The sequence below is a fragment of the Furipterus horrens genome, unplaced genomic scaffold, assembly GCF_987537825.1.
Source record: "Furipterus horrens unplaced genomic scaffold, mFurHor1.1.pri manual_scaffold_11, whole genome shotgun sequence".
In the NCBI taxonomy this organism is placed as follows: domain Eukaryota; kingdom Metazoa; phylum Chordata; class Mammalia; order Chiroptera; family Furipteridae; genus Furipterus; species Furipterus horrens.
Window position 1 is genome coordinate 98,520,260 of NW_028327181.1, and position 23,140 is coordinate 98,543,399.

Consider the following 23,140-nt stretch of genomic DNA (forward strand, 5'->3'; position numbering starts at 1 on the left):
GGGCGGGCCGGGGGCGGGGCCTCGCGCGGTACTGGGGCAGCTCTTCGGCTCCGGCCGGCAGTGGGGCTACGGATCTCCTTCGTCCCCTGCGTCGCGTCCTCCGCCGCCTCTAATGGCCGTCACCATGAATCAGGACCTGCGCCGCGAGCGGGCCGCCGCCAGCTTCAACCCGGAGCTGCTCACGCACATCCTGGACGGCAGTCCGGAGAACACCCGGCGCCGCCGAGAGATCGGTGAGGGCGGCGGGCCGGGCCTCCTTCCTTCCCCGAGCAGGGCTCCCCGAATACGGAGTCCGGGGGTGCTGTCGTCGTAGGCCGCAGGTTCTGGCCCAGCCTTCGGGGCGCCGGGGGCGGGGGGGTGGCCCACCCGGACAGGGGACCCGTGCCGGGACTCAAACCAGCTGTGACCCAGGGCGGGCTCGCGGCGCGCGGAGGGTCTGTCTGCGTCTTGATGCCCTTGAATCCCCCGCAGAGAGCCTGATTCTGAACGACCCCGACTTCCAGCACCAGGACTTGAACTTCCTCACCCGCAGCCAGCGGTACGAGGTGGCCGTCCGGAAGAGCGCCACCATGGTGAAGAAGATCCGGGAGTTCGGCATCTCGGACCCCGATGAGATCATGTGGTTTAAAAAGTGGGTATCCCTTAGCGCGGGCGGAGCTCCTCTCGGGGAGAAGGGCCCCCGCTCCGAGTCCGCGGCCCCGGCCGGCTTCGCGCACGGCCCGGCTCCCGAGTTGTCTGCGGGAAAGAGGGTCCGCCTTTGTCCGGGAGCGTGGGACGGGGCCGGCGGCCTTGCGGTTTCCCTGCTGAAGGGCCCTCCCGCTGTGTCCGCCCGCGCGTCTCGGGCTGGAGGGGTTTGAGTTCAGAGGCCTTCGCGCCTGGCGGGGAGGAGGCCTGATCGATGCAGACGCGGAGTTCGGAAGGGTTTTTCAGTTGCAAGACCAAACCCTCCGATATTTTTTATCGATAACATTATTCCTTGAGAGTGTAGATCCTGCGTTTTAAGTAGCGGAGAAGAGGGGGTGGATGAGGAAGAACACGGGTCGCATCTCAGAAGGAATAGGAAGTATTCTAAGAACGTGGCATTGTTGAATCTGGGGGCAGCGCTTAAATGGCTCTGCAGTGCGTGTGAGACTTCATTAAAACATCCCTGGTCCCAGTGCTGGAAAGAGTACTTCCTTTTTTCTTTTTAAAGATTTTTTTTAGAGAGAGGGGAAGGGAGGGAGAAAGAGAGGGAGAGAAGCATCAGTGTGTGGTTGCCTCTCACGTGCCCCCAACTGCCTACCCAGCCCGCAGCCCAGGCCTGTGCCCTGACCGGGAATCGAACCAGCGACCTTTGGTTTTGTGGGACGGTGCTCGGCCTACGGAGCCACACCGCTCAGGGCAAGAGCACTTCCTTTTTTCAGACCATCTGTTTTGTTGTTGTTGTGTCTTGTTTTTTTACTTTTTACTTTTTATTTTTTATTAAATTCATTGGGGTGACATTGCTTAATAGGATCATAAAGGTTTCAGAGTACAGACTTGTCTTTTATTTTATTTTTTCCATCACCATTTATCCTCCCTATACCCTCTCCCACCTCCAGCCGACCCCCCACAGTCACTGCAGCAAGTCTTGTTTTTCAGTTTGAAAAAAAATGCACTTTGTTTTCACCTTTATCTCAGTAAATGCTCTGTAATTGCATAATCTTTGTACAAGGTCCCTTTGGCCTGTAGCACCTCTTACACTTCTCATTTGTTCCTGGTACTTTCCTCCTTTAGGTTTCTAGTTTTAGAACTCCTAATATTTTCATTAATAAGATTAAATGGCATGAATGGTGTATATTGAAGAGCCAAGAAAAAAAACAGGTTGCAGGTTCTGCCTTTATGTAGCAATAGTCATTCCTCCCTTAATAGTACTGCCTCTGCTACATTTGGTTTTTCGTTATTTTCAACTTTACCTAATTATTATTATCAAGATGAAATCATTCATTCTGGCTCTTAGGGCTACCTTCAGAATTCCTTTCCATTTTAGTTATAAAAATACCATTTGTTTTTAGTAGCCCAAATCAGAGTGCTTAACTAACTTCCAAATGCTCTTTTTTTATTGTTAAAGTTTGTAACTCATGGCTGTGGGAATATGCAGGTAGAGGAGTGACTTTTAATATTTTTCATCTCATAGCACACATAAACTAATTACCAAGATTCTGTGGCATGCCAAAAAATATGTATTTTGCCTATCTGACAAAAATATATATTATCTTGACTCATTCCCACCAGACGGCTGTCATTGTATTGGCTGTTGTCATTTTTTTAATTGGCCCGTCTAAGGGAAAAGAGCTCAGTGCCCCTGACTAAATAGCCAGGTGATGCGTGTTTCAGAAATGTGTGCGGCGCTCCTGTTGGAAATTGCTGAGGCCGAGTAACTCCCAGGAGATTATGTGTCTGAGTTACTCGAGTTGGGTTTGTACACCTTAAAATATTAGTAAGATTTCATTCCTAAAAATGACACAAAAAGAGAGATTTATTTAGTTTTGCTTTTAGATATGGTTGATGCAATGTGGTTCAGAGTCGTTCAGAAGATTTCGTCATCTGTGGTGGTAACCAGACTCACTCGAAGTCACAAGGGAATAGAACAAAGTCCTTTATGTGGGCTAAAGGTCAGTGGCCACCAGCCAGTTGTTTAATTTTTCATGAGGCAGACCTTGCTGTTTGGGGAGTCTGAAGGGAGATCTTGAACACGCCCTTTGACATTCTTCCAATGTCGGCAGATAGGACAGGGAGAGCCACTGAGGCCGTGAAGCCCAGGCTGCCACTGACTGTGACTCACACCCACGCTCTGTGCACCATCAAGAAAGTCAACTAACATGAATCGTGAGATCCGTCAGGTTCCGTAGATACCAAACTTGGGCTGGGACATGCTAGAAGTGATGGAAAGCGGTGCTATCTGTCTTTCTGGGGATTTGGGGCATTGCTGGTCTCTTACATCCACTTCTCCTATCAAAATACAACTCCCCTACGTGAGTGTTTTGAAGTTGGCTAAGTATTACTAAAATACTGAAACCTCTCAACCTGAGCAACAAAAGAACTTCTCAGTCCTTGGGAAAAAATAAGACCTTCCTGTTGAGGGAATATAAAAGTTGTTTTCCTGATCTCCGTTCTTATAATTTTGTCTGTTAAGGACACTGCTGTGAAAAAAATCTAAGTGTTCCTAAGACTGATTTAAAATTCTAATGACAACCAGTCATGGTTGTTTTTTCTTTTTTTAATCCTTCTTAGGCTTTGAAAGCCAGTTTCTTGAAAAGCATCTTCAGGAGGGATTAAACATGACTTAAAAACAAGCCCTCAGATTTTGTTCTTGAGTTGATTTTCAAGTGGCCTCAAAAAAAAAAAAAAATCTCAGTATGTTATTAAGAACATCAATATTTGGCAGTCTTTATTTTGTGTCGCAGAATTTTCTGTTCCCTAGAATGGTTTTTTGTCCATGTCATGGGTTTATAAACCCAGAACCTCAGCTCCCCCAGGAAGTAGCAGCGTCTTACATTTCTGCCATTACTTGCGCCCGAGGGACCGCTGGTCTTTCTCAGAACTTCCTGCGTGCTCTTCTCCTCTTGGTAAGACAGGACTGTTAGGGAGAGTGTGCCGCCTTCGAGGATGACCCCTGCACTCAGTTGTTCCTTAGGCCGTGGCCCCCACTCCGGTGGGGTGGGGTGTGTCTTGGGAAGTACGTTCCTTTCCTACCCGGCGGAGGCAGCAGAGCTGCTACTCTGAGTTCCCTGTTCAAACTCCCCCTGCCCCCCTTCCCCTCCATCCACTTTCAGTTGACATTCGATATTGCTGTAAAAATCATAGCACCTTGATGATGGCTGGTGCCACCATTCCTTGCGCGTCTGAGTCAGCCCCGGCACCGCTGAAAGGGCGTCCTCCTCCCCAAAGGGGGTGGGTGGTTTCCGGGCCCCTCTGCGGAAGGGAACGGGCAGCCCCCTATTCCGTCCTTTAATCCGTGCTCTGCTTGCTGTACAGACCAGGACATGCCGCCGGGGGGGGGCGGGGGCACCCCTCTTCTTCATCCCTTGAGAGGTCATGAGCATCAGTCATTTATGTCATACCTCAGGCCCTTCGGATGGATGGGTGGCTGGGACTCAGTCATCCCCTAGGCGCCTGTAATGCAGGATCGCCAAGGCTGACTGTGGTTTATATTTTGACTATTTCACAGATTCTCTTTTATTAGAAAATGGTGGAAGACTGAATTTCATCATGATTAGAGTTCATTTAATCTGGAGTGATTTTTAGAGACCACTGGTGATCGGTGTGTAACATGTTCCCATTACCTACTGACCCACCTGTGCTTCGGCCCTGGAATATATATTTACCACCGTGGATGTTTGCTTTGGTTATCTGGGGAAAAATAGATTATGTTCTTCTCGTTTTTCTTTTTTCCATCTGTAATATTTTATTATGTCTCTCTAAAAGAACTCCAGTTTTAATATAGCCACAATCGTGTACCATACAGAAATAAGTTAACAGAAATTCTGTAAAAGGACAGATTCTGCTATTGGCTTTTTTAGGTGGTAGGATGATAAATTTTACATTTAATTTCATAAGGAAGGGGTTTCAGTTTTCTTAACCTGCGTCCCAAAGGCCACGCTGTCTGGCAAGAAGGGGTTGGTAGGGTGCAGTTTCTGGAGTGAGGCTGAGAGACCCTTTTCTTTTCTCTCCTGTAGACTGCATATGATCAATTTTGTGGAACCCGTGGGCCTCAATTCCTCCATGTTTATTCCCACCTTGCTGAATCAGGGCACCCGTGCTCAGCAAGAGAAATGGCTGCTTCCCGCCAAAGGACTCGGGATAATTGGCACCTACGCCCAGACGGAGCTGGGCCACGGTTAGTCCACATTTGAGGGTCGTGGGTAACCCACCTCAGGACTTCAATTGACAGCTGACTCCTGGCGTCTGACTTTTTTCTGCTGCTTCACATTTAGGAGTTTATTTTTAAATTGTTCAATCTTAAATAAAATTCAGCGCCTTGTCCTGCGCAGCGCCCCATAAACTGACCCAGGACTCTGGCCTGAATTGTCCTTCATTGCTCTCTACCATTGCTACCTACACCCATTTCAGAGTGCGGCAGACTGCCCCACTGTGTTGGTACCTAATTATTAAAGCCTTTCTTGGAAATTTTTGAGAGTATTGATGCCTCTACGTCCGGTGGATGTCCCTGCTTAAAGCAAGGTAAACGTGGATTTTACTGGAGACAGAGGATCAGCAGTCAAGTGCCTTCCTCTTTCCTTGCCCGCTAACAGGGTTTGAAGAAGAGTTGATTTCTTTGTTTTTCTTACACATCCTATCTATACGAGTCCGTGGACTTCCCATTACAAATACTTCTTGGGGGAATTGTTCCTAGAAGCCTGACTGCTTCAAAAAAGTCTTGTGTTTGGTCTCAACGTGAAGTAAGTTTTCATGGGCGAGGCCGTTGGCACGTCTGTGTGTCTTGATTTGCGCTGCCCAGTCTCAGTCCTAGTTACCACGCTGCTTCTGTTACGTAACTGAAGGCGAGTAAAGAAAGGGAGAGGAAGGGCTGCAGGTGTCAGGAGAGCTTCGTTTCTGTATTTGATTTGGTGCGTTGTGATTGGTGCGTTGTGATTGGCGAACGGGTTTGAGGAAATGCCTTTTCTCACAATCCCTGGGAGGGCGGCAGATTCTGGTGTGGCATGGGCACCTTGTCCAACACCGGAGACTTGGGCTGTAGGATGGCCAGTGCTGAAGGACGTGTCCTAAGGGGAGGGAAACGACATTTGTACAGCCTTTGTGTGTGTGGGGTGGGGGGTGAGGCGTGGAGAGAGAGTCTTGAAGTAGCTTTGTGGGTCTGGTAGGGTTGTCTCTTACTGGTATAACCTTCCCGCCTCTCTTTGTAAAGTGCGTTCAGAACACATGTATTCGCCCTAACTCACTGGTTTGAGGAGCCCAGAAATTGGCCTGAGGGTCCTGTGTGCTCTGCGAGAGTTTGCAGGGTGGAGTTGTCTCTCCCTGTTGCTTCTAGTTTTCGGGTATTTTCTTGTATTTGAACCAACTTTGTCTTCCTCTCTGTAATTTACCGTAATTTACTTCTGAGCCGGCCTGCCGTAAGAACTGTTAAAGCGTGCAGAACCTATTTAGGCAGGGACACTGACCGCTTTCCCCTTAGGTGGTCAAATCAAAAAATGACAATGGGGGTGGGGTAGGCGGAGGAGGGCAAAGGAGGAAAATTGAGACAGCTGTAATAGAACAATAACATTTTTTAAAGAAATTAAAATAAAATAATTTATAAACAAAAAAAAATGACGACAGCCAACACAATAGCCATCTGGTGTGAAGGAATTAAATATATACTTTTTTTTTTTTTTTTTTGTCAGATCAGCAAAGACGATGTTTTTGGTGTCCCGCAGAATATTAGGGGTTAGTTTATGTGGGCCATGAGGTGAGGAGGGTTGAAAGTTGCTGCTTTAGAGACTTTTTTACCTAAAAGTCTGTTTGTTTGTTTGTTTTTAATCTATTTTTTATTGATTTGAGAGAAACATCGATTTGTTGTTCCACTTACTGATGCATCATTGGTTGCTTCTTGTGTGTGCCCTGATCAAGCATCGAACCCACAACCTTGGTGTATCGGGATGATGCTCTAACCAGCTGAGCTGCCTGGCCAGGGCAAGTCTGGGACTCCTTCCCCTCTGGGCAGCCGCTGAGAAGTGAAGAGACTCCGCAGAGCTCATGTTCATTCCAGGATTCTCAGGAACCCTAAAATTCTGTCACCTGCCTCTAGAGTGTGTTGTCACCTCTAACCACGCACCTGTCTGCATAGGTGCACAAGGTCTGTGAGCCTTAATTAAGGCAGAGGTCTGGGCTGAGGAAGGACCCGCTCCCTGGAGTTTGGGTGTTACAGGGGCAGCTAGAACGTGGTCCAGCATTAATCATCCTGACCAGGCGTTTCCCCAGGTCCCAGAGCAGGTAGTGTATATGGTCTTCACAGACGCAGTCATCCCAAGTTTTGGTCACTGGGTGATTCTTCCTGCCTCTTGTTACTACTGTCATTAACACTAAGGAGAGTGGTGCTTGTACAATATGTAGCGATCATCTGAAGATAGTGCAGTATCTTCGCAAATCCCCACTCCTAATACTCAAATGTGAGATAAAGTGCCTCTCATCCTCTGAAACTTGGAAAACTAAACTTGGTTTTGTAGGGCACTGATCTTTCTGCCCGGGTCTTCACTGCTGGCTCCCCGCCAGCTCCTGCCCTTCCCCCAGGTGGGCCTCTTTCCTACCGGACCCCCCGCGGCCTTGCTCCCGGGTGCCCGGGCTAGTCTCCTTTCCCCACCACTACATAACAGCATCAGCTTCTTGACAAAAACTCTGTTCTTCGGGGTTACCGCTTTAGAGTATCTCAGGAAGGAATTAGCGCACTGCAGGAAATGAACATTTTATAGACTTTGTTGTGTAGTCCAAGACTTTTCCTGAAACAGAACCAGTTTATAATATATTTTGCAACTTAATTGGTATACTTGTCTTTCCATGGCCCCATCAACAGGATTACTTTAATTTTGTTTTGCTACAGTACTATCTAAGAGTAAGAGTTAATTTTCCAGTGCTAGTGAGCCTGGATATTATTACATGTTTTGGCTTATTATCTGTCTCTTACATGTGTAAAACTGGGTTTTCCTCCCGGGTATTGATTAAATGGAATGTGCATGTTGATTACATATCATTATATTGTATCCTTCCAATATTTTTTCTATTGCCTCCTGTTTCTTTAAACATTTTGGTTGTATGTATTCAATGCGTCCTTCTCTGTAAGTTTTCTATTTTCTCCAAGTTTTGTTGTCTGATAGATATTTAGTGCTTTGACATGTGGGTGCTAGAGAGTGAGGACTGAGTCCCGTACTGTTTTTATGTTTCTCAACTGTTAGCTCATTTCCCATTTTTATGTTCTTTCTAGTTCATCCTGGAGTTTTATAATAGTTCCAGTTTGCTTTTGGAATCTAATATGTTACAGTGATTTGTTTGTTCCTTTGGTTTTCTCCTAGTGTCTTAAACTTCGGCCCATTGTTGCTTTGTAAGATATTTTAAAATCTGATAGGTTAAGCCTACTATTGTAGCATTTCAAGATACATATACTTGATGTTCTTGCACACTTATTCTTCAGATGAATTCCAATCTCAATTTGTCAAGTCGTAAAAATATTCAACAGGAATTTAAAATTCGTATTACATTAAATTCTTTTGTTTTCTTGGGAAGTATTAACTTTATTTAGTCCTTTCAGCCAAGAACTAGCAATTTCTTTCCTGTATTCTTCGTTTATTTATCCTATTAGTACAGCGGTTCTCAACCTGTGGGTCGCAACCCCTTTGGGGGTCAAACGACCCTTTCACAGGGGTCGCCTAAGACCTTCGGAAAACACATATATAATTACATATTGTTTTTGTGATTAATCACTATGCTTTAATTATGTTCAATTTGTAACAATGAAAATACATCCTGCATATCAGATATTTACATTATGATTTATAACAGTAGCAAAATTACAGTTGTGAAGGAGCAACGGAAATAATTTTATGGTTGGGGGTCACCACCACATGAGGAACTATATTAATGGGTCGTGGCATTAGGAAGGTTGAGAACCACTGTATTAGTATTTTTTCCTAATTAAATCTTTAATATTCTGAGCTAAGTTACTTAAATATTTTGTTGCTTTTGTAAAACTCTTTTGTGGGGTTTCTACTTGAACGGGCCTAATGGATAAGAATGCAGTGATTTTTTTTCCCCTTATAGCTTACAGCTTTTCTGAAATCATTTATTTATAATGCTGTTATTTTTATTTCTTCTCCTGTGTCATTAACTGAATCATTAAGAATGCAGTGATTTTGTTTCCTTACAGCTTACAGCTTTCCTGAAATCATTTACTCGTGATGGTATTATTTTTATTTCTCCCCTTCTCATATCATTAACTGGATCGTTTTGTCTTCACTGCCAACTGCCAGCCTGTGCAGCTCTGTGTGTCACAGAAGGAGAGCCTGGAAGGGCTTTAGGAGAATTAATTCTAGTCCTTCACCAAGTAATATGTTGGCGCTTTGTAATTTTAAAATAAATTATTTAAAAATAATATGTAATCTTTATTATACATCATTAACTTTTTACAATAATAAATTTAAGTTAAAAAATTATCTAGGTCACTGTCTCCTTGTGACATGTCTAAACTCCATCCACTTCTGAATAATCTTGGTCACAGAGACATTTTTCTCCTGAAAACATTCTTCAGTCTCGAAAGAGTTTCTGATTATAGCCGTTTCACCCCTGCCCTGCTGCGTGTGTTTTGTGCTAACCCCTAGGTACCACCCCGAGTGCCTCACCCCGCTGCAGCGCCCCTGTGTATCTGGTGGGCGCTTCAGAGCGGCCTTTCCTGCACCGGGTGCTGCCCTGGATTCTAGCGATGCAAAGCGTCAGCCCTGGAGGTGGATGGTCCCAGGCACCAGTTTTCAGTCCTAGTTCAAAATTTTTTCTTCTTGAGTTGTAGGCATACATGTAATTTTCTTTGTAGGTACCATTCTTTTCTTTTTTCTTTTTCTTTTAGAGAGGGTGAAGGGAGAGAGAGAGAGAGAGAGAGAGAGAGAGAGAGAGAGAGAAACATCAGTTGGTTGCATCTCGCACGTGCCCCAGCTGGCGGGACGAGGCCCACAGCCCAGGCCTGTGCCTTGACTGGTAATTGAACCGGCGACCTTTGGCTTTGCGGGGTGATGCTCAACCCACTGAGCCATGCCAGCCAGGGCATTAGTTACCATTCCTTTTAAAATGGGGCAGTTGGCATTCCTGATTGTAGGTGAAAGGCACTCTGTCATCCCAAGAATTTTTTAAGTTTTTATTTTGAAACGATTACAGATTCGTAGGAAGTTGCAAAAACACCATGGAGCAGTCCCGCGGCCCTTTCATCCAGTTTCTGCACGCGGCCACATCCTGCTGGGTGTTCCCTCAGGCAGCTGCTCCGCTGGTGGCAGGTCTCTGGTGTCCTCAGCCCGGGGCACTGGACTAGACGATATGATTAGGCGATGAGATTCTTTTTTGTTCCTCTCTTTTTTTAGAGAGAGAGAAATGTTGATTTGCTGTTCTACTTATCGATGCATTCACGAGTCGATTCTTGTACGTGCCCTGAGGGTGGGGGTTGCAACCCTGGCATATGGGGCAACGCGCTAAGCAGCTGAGCTGCCCGGCCAGGGCTGGGCAGGGAGGTTCTTGTCCTCCTTTTGCCATTGTCTTGTTCTGAAGGCTTGATTTCTTTATAAAATGAACAGGTCAGTGACACATTCTTTGTTGCTGTTTTATGTGTTTGGTTAGCTGAGAGCACAGCCACCCAGTCGGATGACAGACTTGGTCAGCCCTTGCCTGGGGCCGTGTGCCTTGGTTATTTCCTCCCTCATATGGGACAAATGGAAATATCTTAAAAATTCAATGTTTCTAAGATGATTAAAGAGAGTAAGACCAATGTAGAGTTAATCAGCTTAGAGCGGAAAGCTCAGTAGCATGTCAGTAACATAAAAATACAAGGGGCCCTGGCTGGTGTGGCTCAGTGGACTGAGCACTAGACTGCAAACCGAAGGCTCGCCGGTTCGATTCCCAGTCAGAGCACAGGCCTGGGTTGTAGGCCGGGTCCCCAAATGAGGGGCGCACGAGACGCAACCACACGACGATGTTTCTCTCCCTCTCTTTCTCCCTCCCTTCCCCTGTCTCTAAAAATAAATAAATAAAATCTTTAAAAAAACCACAAGAGCATGTAGAAGGCGTGTAGAACACATTAATACAGAAGTCTAAGACATCTGCAGATTTAAATGGGACAATGAAAGTGGAATTTAAATGACTACTAAGATGCTTACTATCAATAGTAACAAGTTCCATAAATTGTAATGGAGAGCTTGTTACTCATGAGTCTGTTATTTATAATTAAGATCTTCACTAGAAATTGCATGTCTTTTTTATTGCTGAAATTTATTGGGATGAAGAGCACTGCCAGTTTTTGTATCACATTGTCTCGAAGGCATGTGGCTAGGTATTTATGATGAACCCGAGTGAAATGACCAGAGTTGGTCAAGAAATGTGGGTCAGTGCTAGGTGTCTGTGGACAGGCAAGGCCCCAGCACTGTTGAAATTGCACCCAGGGAAAACTGCCCTCTGAGAGAGCTGCTGTGTTCCGTCTCAGCTGCTCATCAGTTTGAATTTTGCATCCCATACAGCTTCTTCACGTGTTTATTGCCTTTGAATTAATGGCAGGCCTGGAATCCTCAGCCTCGCTCACATGGTTTGTGCTGCACAGGCTCTGGAATCGGCAGCCACTCCTGCCAAACTGGGTCACTTTAGCGATGAGTAGTGTATGAGAATACTTCGTGCCTAACTCCAAAAAAATGGACATCGCCAAGAGTGACCAAGTAATACAGAAAGGGGCAGTGCTCCGTGTGTGGCAAGGCCACCCGACAGACTCATACTTACGGAAGATTTTTTATCTCCTCCCCTTGCTCTGTCCCCACCGCTGGTTCTCTCACACCCGACGGCGCTCCTTGAATGCCCGCCCTTGGTATTCCTTCGAAGCTTTGTGCACCGAGGGCCGTCGCCTCTGGATCTTCACTTGGGCATGTTCCTGCCCACCTTGCTTCACCAGGCGACTGCGGAGCAGCAGGAGCGCTTCTTCATGCCCGCCTGGAACTTGGAGGTCATTGGCACTTATGCCCAGACAGAGATGGGTCATGGTACGGTGCGTTCAGTCTACCTTCGGGGCGGGGCAGGGCGCACACGCTCGGCAGGGGCGGGGGCGCCCCCCGTGTGTTGGCGAGGGCATCTCTGCGCGCTGCGGACGAGCTGCTGAGATGCGGCTCTTCTGCAGAGGCCGGGTTTTTCAGCATACACGTCTTGGCGAAAGCGTTGCTTTGGGCAGTGAAGATGAAAGGTTATGTTATCAGGAGATACGCTGACTTTTTTTACTTGGTTCCCCTTCAGAAGGTCAAGAATTACAAGTCAGGTCTTACTAAGCGGTTTTCCAGGCTCGCCGGGGTGGCGTGGAATGTGCGTGCTGTAGACTCCGAACACACCTTTCTTTCTTCATCACTGTCTGATTGCTCGTCCTGCTGATACCGGGTGAGCTTGCCGCCACCCCAGAAGGCGTGCAGATTCGTGGCGGGTGTGCTCTTTGGTTTGCTCATGGGAAATGAGCAGCTTATTTAACCAAGATATGCAGCGTTTAAAAAAATTATTTATTTTTAGAAAAAGGGGAAGGGAGGAAGAAAGAGGAGAGAAGCATCAGTGTGTGAGAGATACATCAGTCAGTTGCCTCTCACGCACCCCCCAGCCGGGGATCCGGCCCAGAACCCAGGCCTGTGCCCTGACTGGGAGTCGAACCAATGACCCTTCGGTTCACAGGCCGGTGCTCAGTCCACTGAGCCACACCAGGCAGGACAAATGGCAGCATTTTATACTTGGAAGTTATTGTGCCTGATTCAGCGCATGCAGTCACGTTCTGAAGGTGGCTGAGCCGGCGTTCAGAAGGGTCAGCTGAGCTGGTTTCACTCTAGCTCCCACCTGCTTTCTTCCCACCGCCTCCGCCTCTGTCCGTCTGCTCCGGCCTCGTGTCTGCTCGTCGTCCTCTGCTCTGGCTTCTCTCTCTCCTCAGGGGCTTCCGGCTCTGGGGCTGAGTGGCGCGTCACGGGGCTCCCAGGGCTCCGAGCGGGCGCCGGTGGTTCGGCCATGGCTTTGAAAGCACTCGGGCACAGTGTGCTCTGTGAATGTTGTCTCGTTTTCTTAAAACCTGCTGCTTTGGTGGAAGGACTCTGAAGTGTCTGTTCCCTTGATTCCCAGTCTGGGGAAGGTTGCTGATGTTCCTGTTACAGTTTAAGTGTTTAATGAGCTTTGTACTGGGATTTACAACGAGACTCCCTGTCCGTCTCCAGTAAACGCAGGAAACTGGAAACTCATCCTGGTCCCACCAGTGAAGCAGCCAGGACAGAGTCCCTGTCCTGGGTCTTTCCCACAATGGCTGTGCCTTTTACAGTCTTGTTTTCCGCTCTAGCGATCATTCTGACATAAGCCCCCCACTTACGAGGCCTGTAACTGGGGCCCTGCCGGCCACGCGCCGTGAACGCGGTGATAAGCGCCGAGGCGGGCGTGCTCCCCACCTAGAGGCAGGCCTCGGAGAGTGGGTGGCCCTCCCGGGGAAGGTCACGTCCTGTGGTCTCGTGCGGCTGTGACTCCCAGCTGCCTTTACCACTTCTCTTACTGGTCTAGATAGATACTGCCCGATACAAGTATAGGAAGTTGTGTCTTGGTTATCAGCCATTCATAGCTCATAGAAAAGCACTTCAGTGCTGTCAGACCGCGTTACTCTGCGCTGTCAGACTTTGAAGGGTTGGGCAGGAGATTTTACCCTGTACCCATTTTTTCCCATATTCTGTCTGAGGTAAATGTGGTTTATTTCCTTAGGGACGCATCTTCGAGGCTTGGAAACCACAGCCACTTACGACCCTGAAACCCAGGAGTTTGTTCTCAACAGCCCTACTGTGACCTCGATCAAGTGGTGGCCTGGGGGACGTAAGTTAGGCTTCTCGCGGTTTGGGGTGTGGTGAAGATTTGTTCTAAGATCACGTTTAGGATGTACAGCTTATATGAGAATATAACTTGGAAACATAGGAAAAACTCTTAAGGCTTAAACGATTCTGAGCTAGTGAGTATTTCACGTTCTCTGGCGCATGTTTCAGATATTTATAGATTTCACGAAGCGCGGGAAGCACAGCTCTCTGACTCTGCTTTCTCAGGTTTTCGTCCGCACACTGCCATGGGTCAGCATCGTTTCCGCTGCCGTTATTTAAAGTAGCTTTGTAGTCCCTGTTTAGCTAGTCATTTCTCTGTTGAAAGCACTTGAGTTATTTTCAAATTTTTATTATAAGAATAAGTTTGACATGAAACTTAATATCATCTTGTATTCTGAGTCAGTTTTAGGATATATATTTCAGATGATGTTAGCACTTGAAGGATTTTGTTATTCACATTATGTATTTTAATATGTAACATTACATTTTCGTAATAAAAAAAAAACTAGCATGCAAAAAGAAGATAAATACTTCCGTGTGTACTAACCAAAAATCTCTTAAAGCGTCTCCAGCCCACAGAACTCTGCAACGAAAGGAAAATGCCCCTTCTCTGCTGTTCAGTGTGGTAGCCACTGGCCAGGTTTACCTGCTGAGCCCTTGAAATGTAGCTAGTGAATTGGGAACTGAACCTTTTATTTAGTTATAAAAATAGCCATATGTGGCTAGTGGCTACTATTATGGAAAGCACTGCCTTAAGGGAGAAAAAGGAAGTAATTTAGGGTTCTTATGGTTCTCCTATAATTTTCTTTATATGAATGAGTAACTAAGTAGTTACTTTTAAATGGATTGCTTAAACATAGACAGTATATAGGTCAGTCATCCCACTAGGGTTGCTTTGGTAACATTCCACAAGTTTTAATAACCGTCAGCTTATGTAGGTTGGCTTCTGGAGACTGGCTGTGACGCTGTCACGGACAGGCTCTCTGAGCACCCTTTCCTGGCGGCGCCTAGTGTTCTGGTTAACGGACGTTCTTCCCCCGCTTCTGTTTGTGCCCTTGGAGCATGTAAGGACGGCTGCTCACCCCTCCCTCACGTTGTCTTTGACTTTGCAGTTGGAAAGACTTCAAACCACGCGATAGTGCTCGCCCAGCTCTACACCAAGGGGAGGTGCTATGGATTACACGCCTTCATTGTGCCTCTTCGTGACATTGGGACCCATAAGCCTTTGCCAGGTCAGAATCGCTCCCCCGGTGTTGAGGTGAAAACTTAAAAATGGAGCTTTTTTCTTCTGCAAAAAGTACAGTACACAGAGGGGCGGGGCTAGCCAGGGATTTCAGAGCACCAACACCTGGTGACTTTCCTTTCTTCTGCGGAAGGCATCACCGTTGGTGACATTGGCCCCAAATTTGGCTACGATGAGATGGATAACGGCTACCTGAAGATGGACCATTTCCGTATCCCCAGGGAAAACATGCTGATGAAGTACGCCCAGGTATGTTCAAGCAGGAAGCCAGAGCAGAGGCGTGGAGCACAGGGGTTGCCGAGGCTGCTGATAACCACAGGGTTAAGCGGGCCTTTCTGCAGGCGGCCGTGACATAGTCTTACTTCTGATGCTGTTTCTGTCGTGACAGTGAAACCAAGCGCCATTGGCAAGTGTGAAGAGCACATTGCAGTCTGTAAAGCCGGTGGTCTCGGGCTGGAGGGTGCTTTGGAATCCCCTTGAGGGCTGGCTGAAATCCAGATGTCTCGGCCCCCAGAGTTTCTGATTTAATAGGTCATGTAGGGACTGAGATTTTTTTCATTTTTAAGATTTTATTTATTTATTTTTAGAGAGGGGAAGGGAGGGAGAAACGTAGATCGGCCAACTCCTGTACACACCCTGAGTGGGGGGCCAAACCTGCAACCCAGGCCTGTGCCCGGACCAGGAACTGAACTGATGACCTCTCGCTTTGTGGGCTGATGCCAGCACAGTGAGCCACACCGGTCAGGGCAGGACTGAGGTTTTATATTTCAAACAAGTTCCCAGGTGACCCCAGTGCTACTGTTCCAGGGACCACACTTGGAGAACCACTGGCCTTAACTGCCTCTTGGGTGAACAGAGGAAGCATCAGTCCCGTGTTCTTTTCCCAGGTAAAGCCTGATGGCACCTACGTGAAGCCCGTGAGCAACAAGCTGACGTACGGGACCATGGTGTTTATCAGGTCCTTCCTCGTGGGAGAAGCTGCCCGCGCTCTGGCCAAGGCGTGCACCATTGCCATCCGGTACAGCGCCGTGAGGCACCAGTCTGAAATCAAACCCAGGTAAGGGGGAGGCTGAGCCGGGCCCCTAACCGAAGGCCTGGCTCGGAGCCCGTGCCAGCCTCATGGTCGCCGAGTGCGGTGTAGGGAAGGCGCGCCGGCCGTAGTGAGGTGAGATGGCTAGTGTAGCGGGTCTGCTACTTAGCGCCTAGACCGCCTATCCTCCCGTGGAAAGAGGAGAGGACCACCTTATTATTTTTAACCTAAAAGAAAAACAGTAATATTATTTGAGCTTTATACGTGAAATGCTCAACACATTGCAGGCAGTTTGAGAATCCTCATTGCTGCCAACAACTACAAATTGATCATGGTGGAAGTGACATTGAGCTTTTTTGCTTCTTGTAAGAAGTATGTGTCTACTGTTCTACCTGTTTTTAAAAATATTTTATTTGTTTATTTTTAGAGAGAGGGGGAGGGAAGGAGAAAGACAGGGAGAGAAACATCAGTTCAGTGTGTGGTCAGCTGGAGACCTGGCCCGCAACCCAGGCCTGTGCCCTGACTGGGAATCAAACGGGCAACTCTTTAGTTTGCAGGCCGGCACTCAGGCTACTGAGCCACAGCAGCCAGGGCAGTGACATTAAACTTGATTCTTTGTTGTGTTCATGCCTGTAGTTCATTCCTACGACTGCCTTTCCCTTGGGCATGACTCCCTGATAATAACCTTTTTACTCTTTTTGTTTTGTTTTGTTTTGTTCGTAAAGCCTTGACCAGGGATCGAACCCACAACCTTGGTGTATTGGGATGACATTCTAACCAACTGAGCTACCCAGCAGGGCAACCCTTTTGTTCTTAAAGAGGGAATAAAGAAATTGATAAGAGTAGATATTGGAGTCTTCAAATGTTGAACTCTGTGCAATGATTCTTCTCCATAATTGTGGTCAAAATATATCAATAGTGTACATATCAGCCATGCAGTCCGTGGGTTAGGTTTTTTTAACATTGCTTTCCTCCTGTGAAGTTAACTAACTTTGATTTTGTATGTTGTCACAAGATATAGTTTTCTTAGTCACACTGGGAAGACAAAGGAAGATATGCACTTCCCAGCTAGAAACTTCTGTTTACCTGAGATAGCTTAACAAGGTGCTTAAGAGCATCGTCTGTGGCCAACAACCTCGCTGTGGGTCGAGGATCTGCTACCTACTAGCTGCGTGAGCGCAGGCAGGGTCTTTATTATGATTAAAAAAGTTAATGTGTCTCGGCCTACGAACCAAGTGTTGCTGGTTCGATTCCCAGTCAGGGCACAAAACTAGGTTGCAGGCCAGGTCCCCAGTTGGGGGCGTGAGTGAGAGGCAACTGCACAATGATGTTCCTCTCCTTCTCTTTCTCCTTTCCCCTCTCTCTAAAAATAAATAAATAAACAAATAAAACAATTTCTTTTTTTTTTTAAGTTAATGTGTCAAAGTGCTTTTTAGACGAGAACCTGGTGCAGAGTTAAGTTCTCATGTGTGTGTGTATGTTACTTTTTGTGTATCCTTTAGTGAACCAGAACCACAGATTTTGGATTTTCAGACCCAGCAGTATAAACTCTTCCCACTGCTGGCCACTGCCTACGCCTTCCATTTCGTAGGCGCATACATGAAGGAGACCTACCATCGGATCAACGAAGACATTGGCCAGGGGGACCTGAGTGAGCTGCCCGAGGTACGTGTGGGTCCCATTCCCTTGTGGGCGCCCTCTGTCTCGTGTCTGCCCGTTAGGTAGTGTCCAGAGGGAAGTGCACGTGGGGGCTCCATGAGCGGCCCGTGTGGTCTCAGCAGGTTCAGAGATGGTTCTGACTGAAGGTGGATTAGGCACGAGGACGTGTGGGTCTTGTCCTTACATCTCAGAAGTGCTGCGCCGCGTTGGCCATTTGTTGATCCAGGGGGCGTGGGTGGTGACTCTTTGCCCAGGGGACCAGTTCGGTAGGGGGAGTGGGGTGACCGCGCTGCTTCAGTTATGTGCGTGGCCCGGGGTTTTGAAAGTGGCCGGTGCTGGCAGAGGGGGCTCGCATTCCTGGTCGGGACTTGGGCCGTCTGCTCTCCCCACAGCTTCATGCGCTCACCGCCGGGCTGAAGGCTTTCACCTCCTGGACAACGAACGCTGCCATCGAGGCCTGTCGGATGGCTTGTGGCGGGCACGGCTACTCGCACTGCAGTGGGCTTCCCAATATTTACGTCACCTTTACCCCAACCTGCACCTTTGAGGGAGAGAACACTGTCATGATGCTGCAGACGGCCAGGTGAGAGTCTGAATTCATGGTGCCTGGCGCCTGGGAGTCAGAGCGTTGAGTCCTTTTCTCGGTCCCTGTTACCACGCTTTCTCTCCACGTGCTGTTTGTTCCTCCTGATGGACGTCATCCCGCCTTCCGTCGTGACCCACTTTCTGTCTTGTGCCCCAGCTGGCGAGGATGAAACACCCGTCACATAACTGAAAGCCTTTTGGAGACTCTGCTTAGTTCTGTGTCACAAGGAGCAGGGTTACTGAAGCGCGTGCGCTGGTGGTTTTCAGGTTCCTGATGAAGAGCTATGAGCAGGTGCACGCGGGAAAGTTGGTGTGCGGCATGGTGTCCTACCTGAACGACCTGCCCAGCCAGCGCATCCAGCCGCAGCAGGTGGCCGTCTGGCCGGCCGTGGTGGACCTCGACAGCCCCGACGGCCTCACGGAGGCGTACAGGCTCCGGGCGGCCAGGTGCGCGCGCCCCGGGCGGGGGCGGTGCGGGGCTCGGGCATGGGCCCCAGCGCGGAGGGCGGAGGGCGGAGGGCGCAGCCCTGGCGCGGAGGGCGGAGGGCGCGGACGGAGGAGGGCGCGGGCCCCGGCAGTCACCGCCTCCGGCCTTCAGTTCTCCTGTGCTGCCTCCCAGGCTAGTGGAGATTGCTGCGAAAAACCTTCAAACGGAAGTGAGTCACAGAAAAAGCAAGGAGGTGGCCTGGAACCTGACTTCCATCGACCTCGTTCGAGCCAGTGAGGTCAGTGGCCGGGCCCGCCCCATCACCCCGTCTGTGCGCTCTGCGCCACCGCGTGCCCTCGCTTGGGGCGCAGAGACCCTGCCGCCGCATGGGGGGCCCCCCCAGGGCCTCACGTGCCGCCGCTCTCGTTGCCCAGGCGCACTGCCACTATGTGGTGGTGAAGCTCTTCGCGGAGCAGCTCCTCAGAGTCCAAGACCGGCCCACCCAGGCTGTCCTAAGGGTCCTGTGTCTCCTGTACTCCCTGTATGGGATCAGCCAGAAGGCCGGGGATTTTCTTCAGGTCAGCATTTCCCTAAGTTGAAGTTTTTTTGTTTTTTTTTTTGTACAAAAAGAATTGCGATCAGCTCCATAACTGCACATGTATAATCTCTCTACCAGTCTGGGTACGGGGCGGTTACAGGTGTAGCGGGTTCACAGCGGTTCGTTTGGAAAGGGAAGTGCAGGTTATGCTGATTAAATGGCTTCATTAACGCGAGCGTATGTGTCCCTTCTCCCAGGAGAACATCCTGACAGACTCTCAGGTCACGCGGGTGCACCAGCGCATCAAGGAGCTGCTGACTGTCATCCGCCCGGATGCGGTTGCTTTGGTTGACGCGTTTGACTTTCAGGACGCGTCGCTGGGCTCTGTGCTTGGCCGCTACGACGGGAACGTGTATGAGAACTTGTTTGAGTGGGCCAAGTCCTCCCCGCTGAACAAAACGGAGGTAAAAAATGATGTCTTTTCTTTCACCTTCTAAACTGCGTGATTTAGATACCAAGACAGGAAAGACCTCTGAGTGTAGTCCATCAGTAAAGGCTTTGAAAGCTCACCACGGACAGTTGCTTTGTTCAGGCAACAGGGCCGGAAGGGAACTGGGTCATTCCCACAGGAAGCAGGTCTTTAATTTCCTTGACTAGTAACTAACTGGAGTTTTCAAACATGCACACAGAGTCCTGGGAGGCAGGTCCAGGTGCCCTCCGACAGGCCTCAGCGCCTGTCTGCTTACAGCAGCTCTCTGCGACACTCCCTCGTCCTGAGGATTATTTTGAAACAAATCTAAGATCATTGTATCCGTAGATATTTCAGTATGAATCTCTAAAAGAGAAGGATGTAACCACAATACCATTCTCACGCCTACACACATTAATAATTCTTTAATACCATGAACTACTCATTGTCCAGATTTTCCCATTTGGCTTAGTTCTATTTTTTTTACCCCTTTGATTTCTTTGGATCAGTATCCAAATAAGGTCCCGGTAATTTCTTGGTTAAAGTATGCTGTTTTACACTGCAAGCTCCTTATCAGTCACTTCTCTCTCCCTTCCCTCCAGGTCCACGAGTCTTACTACAAGCACCTGAAACCATTGCAGTCCAAGCTGTGAATGTCACAAGTGACAGAAAGCAGCTGTACTCCTCTGCTCGCCCAGTACCTATCACACAAATCTGCGCAGAATCTTCATCGAATCAGAGAACTATCAAAATGATAGATTGTCCCCTTTCCTCTCTATAAATGAAGGGGGTGAAATGAACAGCTTTCAGAGATTAAATGAAAAAAACAAATGTGTTTTAAGTGCAATTAACAATGAAAGAGACCTGTTGAGCATTCAGAAAATCCATAAAGAAATGCAATCAGCCTTCCCTTTGCTACGCTACTGGTCCCAGTAGGCCCTAACTTTTGATAATTAGTAGAATTTAACTACTAAGTAGTTAATTAGTTAATGTTTTCACACCTTAAATGCTAATCTCTGGATATATGTGTTTCTAAGCAAAGGTATTTTTGAAGTGGGGTGGAAGCCTTCTAAGCTTTCCTGCTACGTGTCCTCCTGCTCCTGCGTGGGCCCTGGCGTAAAAGCAGGGCCGGAGAAGACAGAGTGGGGGAAACAGACCAGTCAGGGTGTTCGGTGGGTTTGTGCTTGACACGCCTCCTGCCTGCTTGCCCTTCACTGCTGACACAGTTTGTCCTTGTTAACAGTAGCATTTTTCCAGCACCAGGCTTTCTTCAGCAACATCCTTGTCCCGTGTAACTGGGAATTAATCTTCCGTGTGAAGGATCCCTAAGTTGTCACTGTAGTAACACTACAACCGCCTTTGTCCCCAACTTCTTGGGAAGAGGTAGGTAGCAAAGTAATGAACACACAGGACATTTGGCAACTGATGGGACTTCAGTCAGTGATGTCTGCTCTCCCTCTCCGTCTCCCTTAACCTCCTAAAAGGCGGCGAAGAGAGGAGAAAAGTCGCAGTTCCTTCCGGCAGAGTAAGTATAGGGCGCGCGCTCGTCACATTTGCTGTGACTTTGGTGGCCGTGTTAGCTGGATAGCCCGGAACAGTCCGGGTTTCACATGTTCTGTCATTTTGGCCTACACCACCAAGATGCTTGGTGGTGACTGTCTGGCGTGATAAAAGTAAAAGCATCACTCAGGGTCCTAACTCTCAGGCCCAGGAGTAGCACAGAAAAATCCTTTACAAACCATGTGTTCTGATTTGGGGATCAAAATACAGTCGAAACTATGGCTAAAGGCTAGATGGCAGTTCCATAGCACCTACCACATGTCTGGTTGTATTGTCAGTGTTTCTCGGGGCTTCATCTGAGTTGCTGAATTGTCCTTTCAGCTGAACTGTAACTCACACAATCATTCTGTACTTAAAGGGTAAACATGTACCTCTTAATGAAGTTTGTTCTTAAGATAAATGTAAACAACACGTCACTTGATTTATTTTTCAGCCTGTTAACTATCTGTGATATCTGCCTCATGAAACCATTTACTCTAGAATCAGTCTTGTGAATATAGTATTCAGTGGAAATGTAATTCCTGACTTGGGACCTGAATAAAATCTGTCCCAGTGGAACTGGTAATATGAGCCAGTGGAAATACTATCTGTTGACTCAAGCCTTAATCTTTCCACCAGGAGAATTAACTGATAATTGTGTTAGTCTCACTTGGTATATCTTGACAGTAGTTCAGATTCTGGGAAGTAACAGTACATTTAAATTGCTTAATATTGACCTGTTAAATGTAGAATTGTTTCAAAATCAGTGCTTAAATACCTTGCAGATGAATATCTGTAATTGGGAACTGAGGGTGCTTGAAATGACATGAACCTAATAAAAAACTAAATCTGATATTTGATACCAGTTTTAATAACTGGAATGTTTGTGTTGAACTTTATTCACTGTAATCAAAGAAAGATGTAGGAAAAGCTCATTTGTACTATCAAGAGGGAAAAACCACAATGAGATCACCTCACACCGGTCAGAATGGTCATCATTAATGACGGGTGCTGGCGAGGATGTGTAGAAAAGGGAGCCCTAGAGCACTGCTGGTGGGAACGCAGACTGGTGCAGCCACTGTGGAAAGCAGTATGGAATTTCCTCAAAAAGTAAAAATGGATCTGCCTTAGTGATTCCACTGCTGGGAATCACTAAGAATACCCTAAGGTATTCCCTAAGAATCCTGAACCCCAATTCAGAAGAACCTGTGCACCCCTATGTTCATAGCAGCGCTGTTTACAAAAGCCAAGGGCTGGAAACAGCCTTAGTGCCCATCTGTAGGTGAGTGAATCAAAAACCTGTGGTACATTTACACAATGGAGTACTATCCAGCAGAGAGAGCTCCTACCATTTGCAACGACATGGATGGAACTGGAAACTTCTGCTGAGTGAAAAAAGCCACTCGGTGAAAGACATGCCATGTGATCTCATAATGAGTGATGAACAAATAAACAAGAAAAACGGAACCAGAGACATGGAACAGACTGATAGCTGGAGGAGGGGAGGAGGGAATGGAAGGAAGCGGAAGGGACCAGTTGAAGAACATGTATGAGTGATGCGTGGACAGGGACAATGGGACTGACTGGGAGGGGGTGTGGGCTGGGTGGCGGGGGGCAAAAGGGAAAGAAAATAGGGACAACTGTAAGAGAATAAAGAAAAAGAAGGAAAGTGTACCACATAATTAAACATAAGTTTCAATTATGAAGAATTTTAAGATAGTAGGTCTATTGCTAAAAACAAAAGAAGGAGAGCCACCTGAACTGATGGCACTAAATTTGTTGACTGCTAAAGAGGAAGCAGCAGGTTTAGTTTGCTGTCCCTAAGAAGCCAAACTTTGCCATAGATAAATTAGGTTTTGTTGGCTTCTTTTATGAGCTGTTTCCAGAGAGTACAAAGATAAACTTCAACCTAGTCTCCAAAAGAAGATAAAGACTGAGTAGAATTAATGAGATTTTTGTATTATGTGATATTGATATAAGCCTTTTTTTTTTTAAGTACCCTGAACAGTACTCAGAATTGAGTATTCGAGGTTTATTAGGGATAGTTTCTCTATTTTGAGCTCTTAGGTACGTGCTGAGGAGGATTCCAGT

At 47.5% G+C, this 23,140-nt stretch overlaps 1 protein-coding gene across 2 annotated transcripts; it reads left to right on the plus strand.

The window, feature by feature from the left end:
* The first annotated feature begins 4 nt into the window (after positions 1 to 4).
* ACOX1 (acyl-CoA oxidase 1) lies at positions 5 to 20,341 on the plus strand. Of its 2 annotated transcripts, none has more exons than XM_090290563.1 (14): positions 5 to 233; positions 472 to 631; positions 11,572 to 11,729; positions 13,453 to 13,560; positions 14,672 to 14,791; positions 14,936 to 15,051; positions 15,690 to 15,859; positions 17,335 to 17,497; positions 17,884 to 18,074; positions 18,344 to 18,523; positions 18,696 to 18,801; positions 18,938 to 19,081; positions 19,299 to 19,505; positions 20,113 to 20,341. In XM_090290563.1, exons 1-14 carry the CDS (start codon positions 113 to 115, stop codon positions 20,161 to 20,163), a joined length of 1,995 nt encoding a protein of 664 aa, XP_090146689.1. In that variant the 5' UTR covers positions 5 to 112; the 3' UTR covers positions 20,164 to 20,341. The 2 variants fall into 2 exon arrangements, with proteins under 2 accessions (XP_090146689.1, XP_090146688.1); XM_090290562.1 differs by lacking the exon at positions 11,572 to 11,729 and adding an exon at positions 4,698 to 4,858 and having other exon boundaries at positions 6 to 233.
* Positions 20,342 to 23,140: the final 2,799 nt, after the last annotated feature.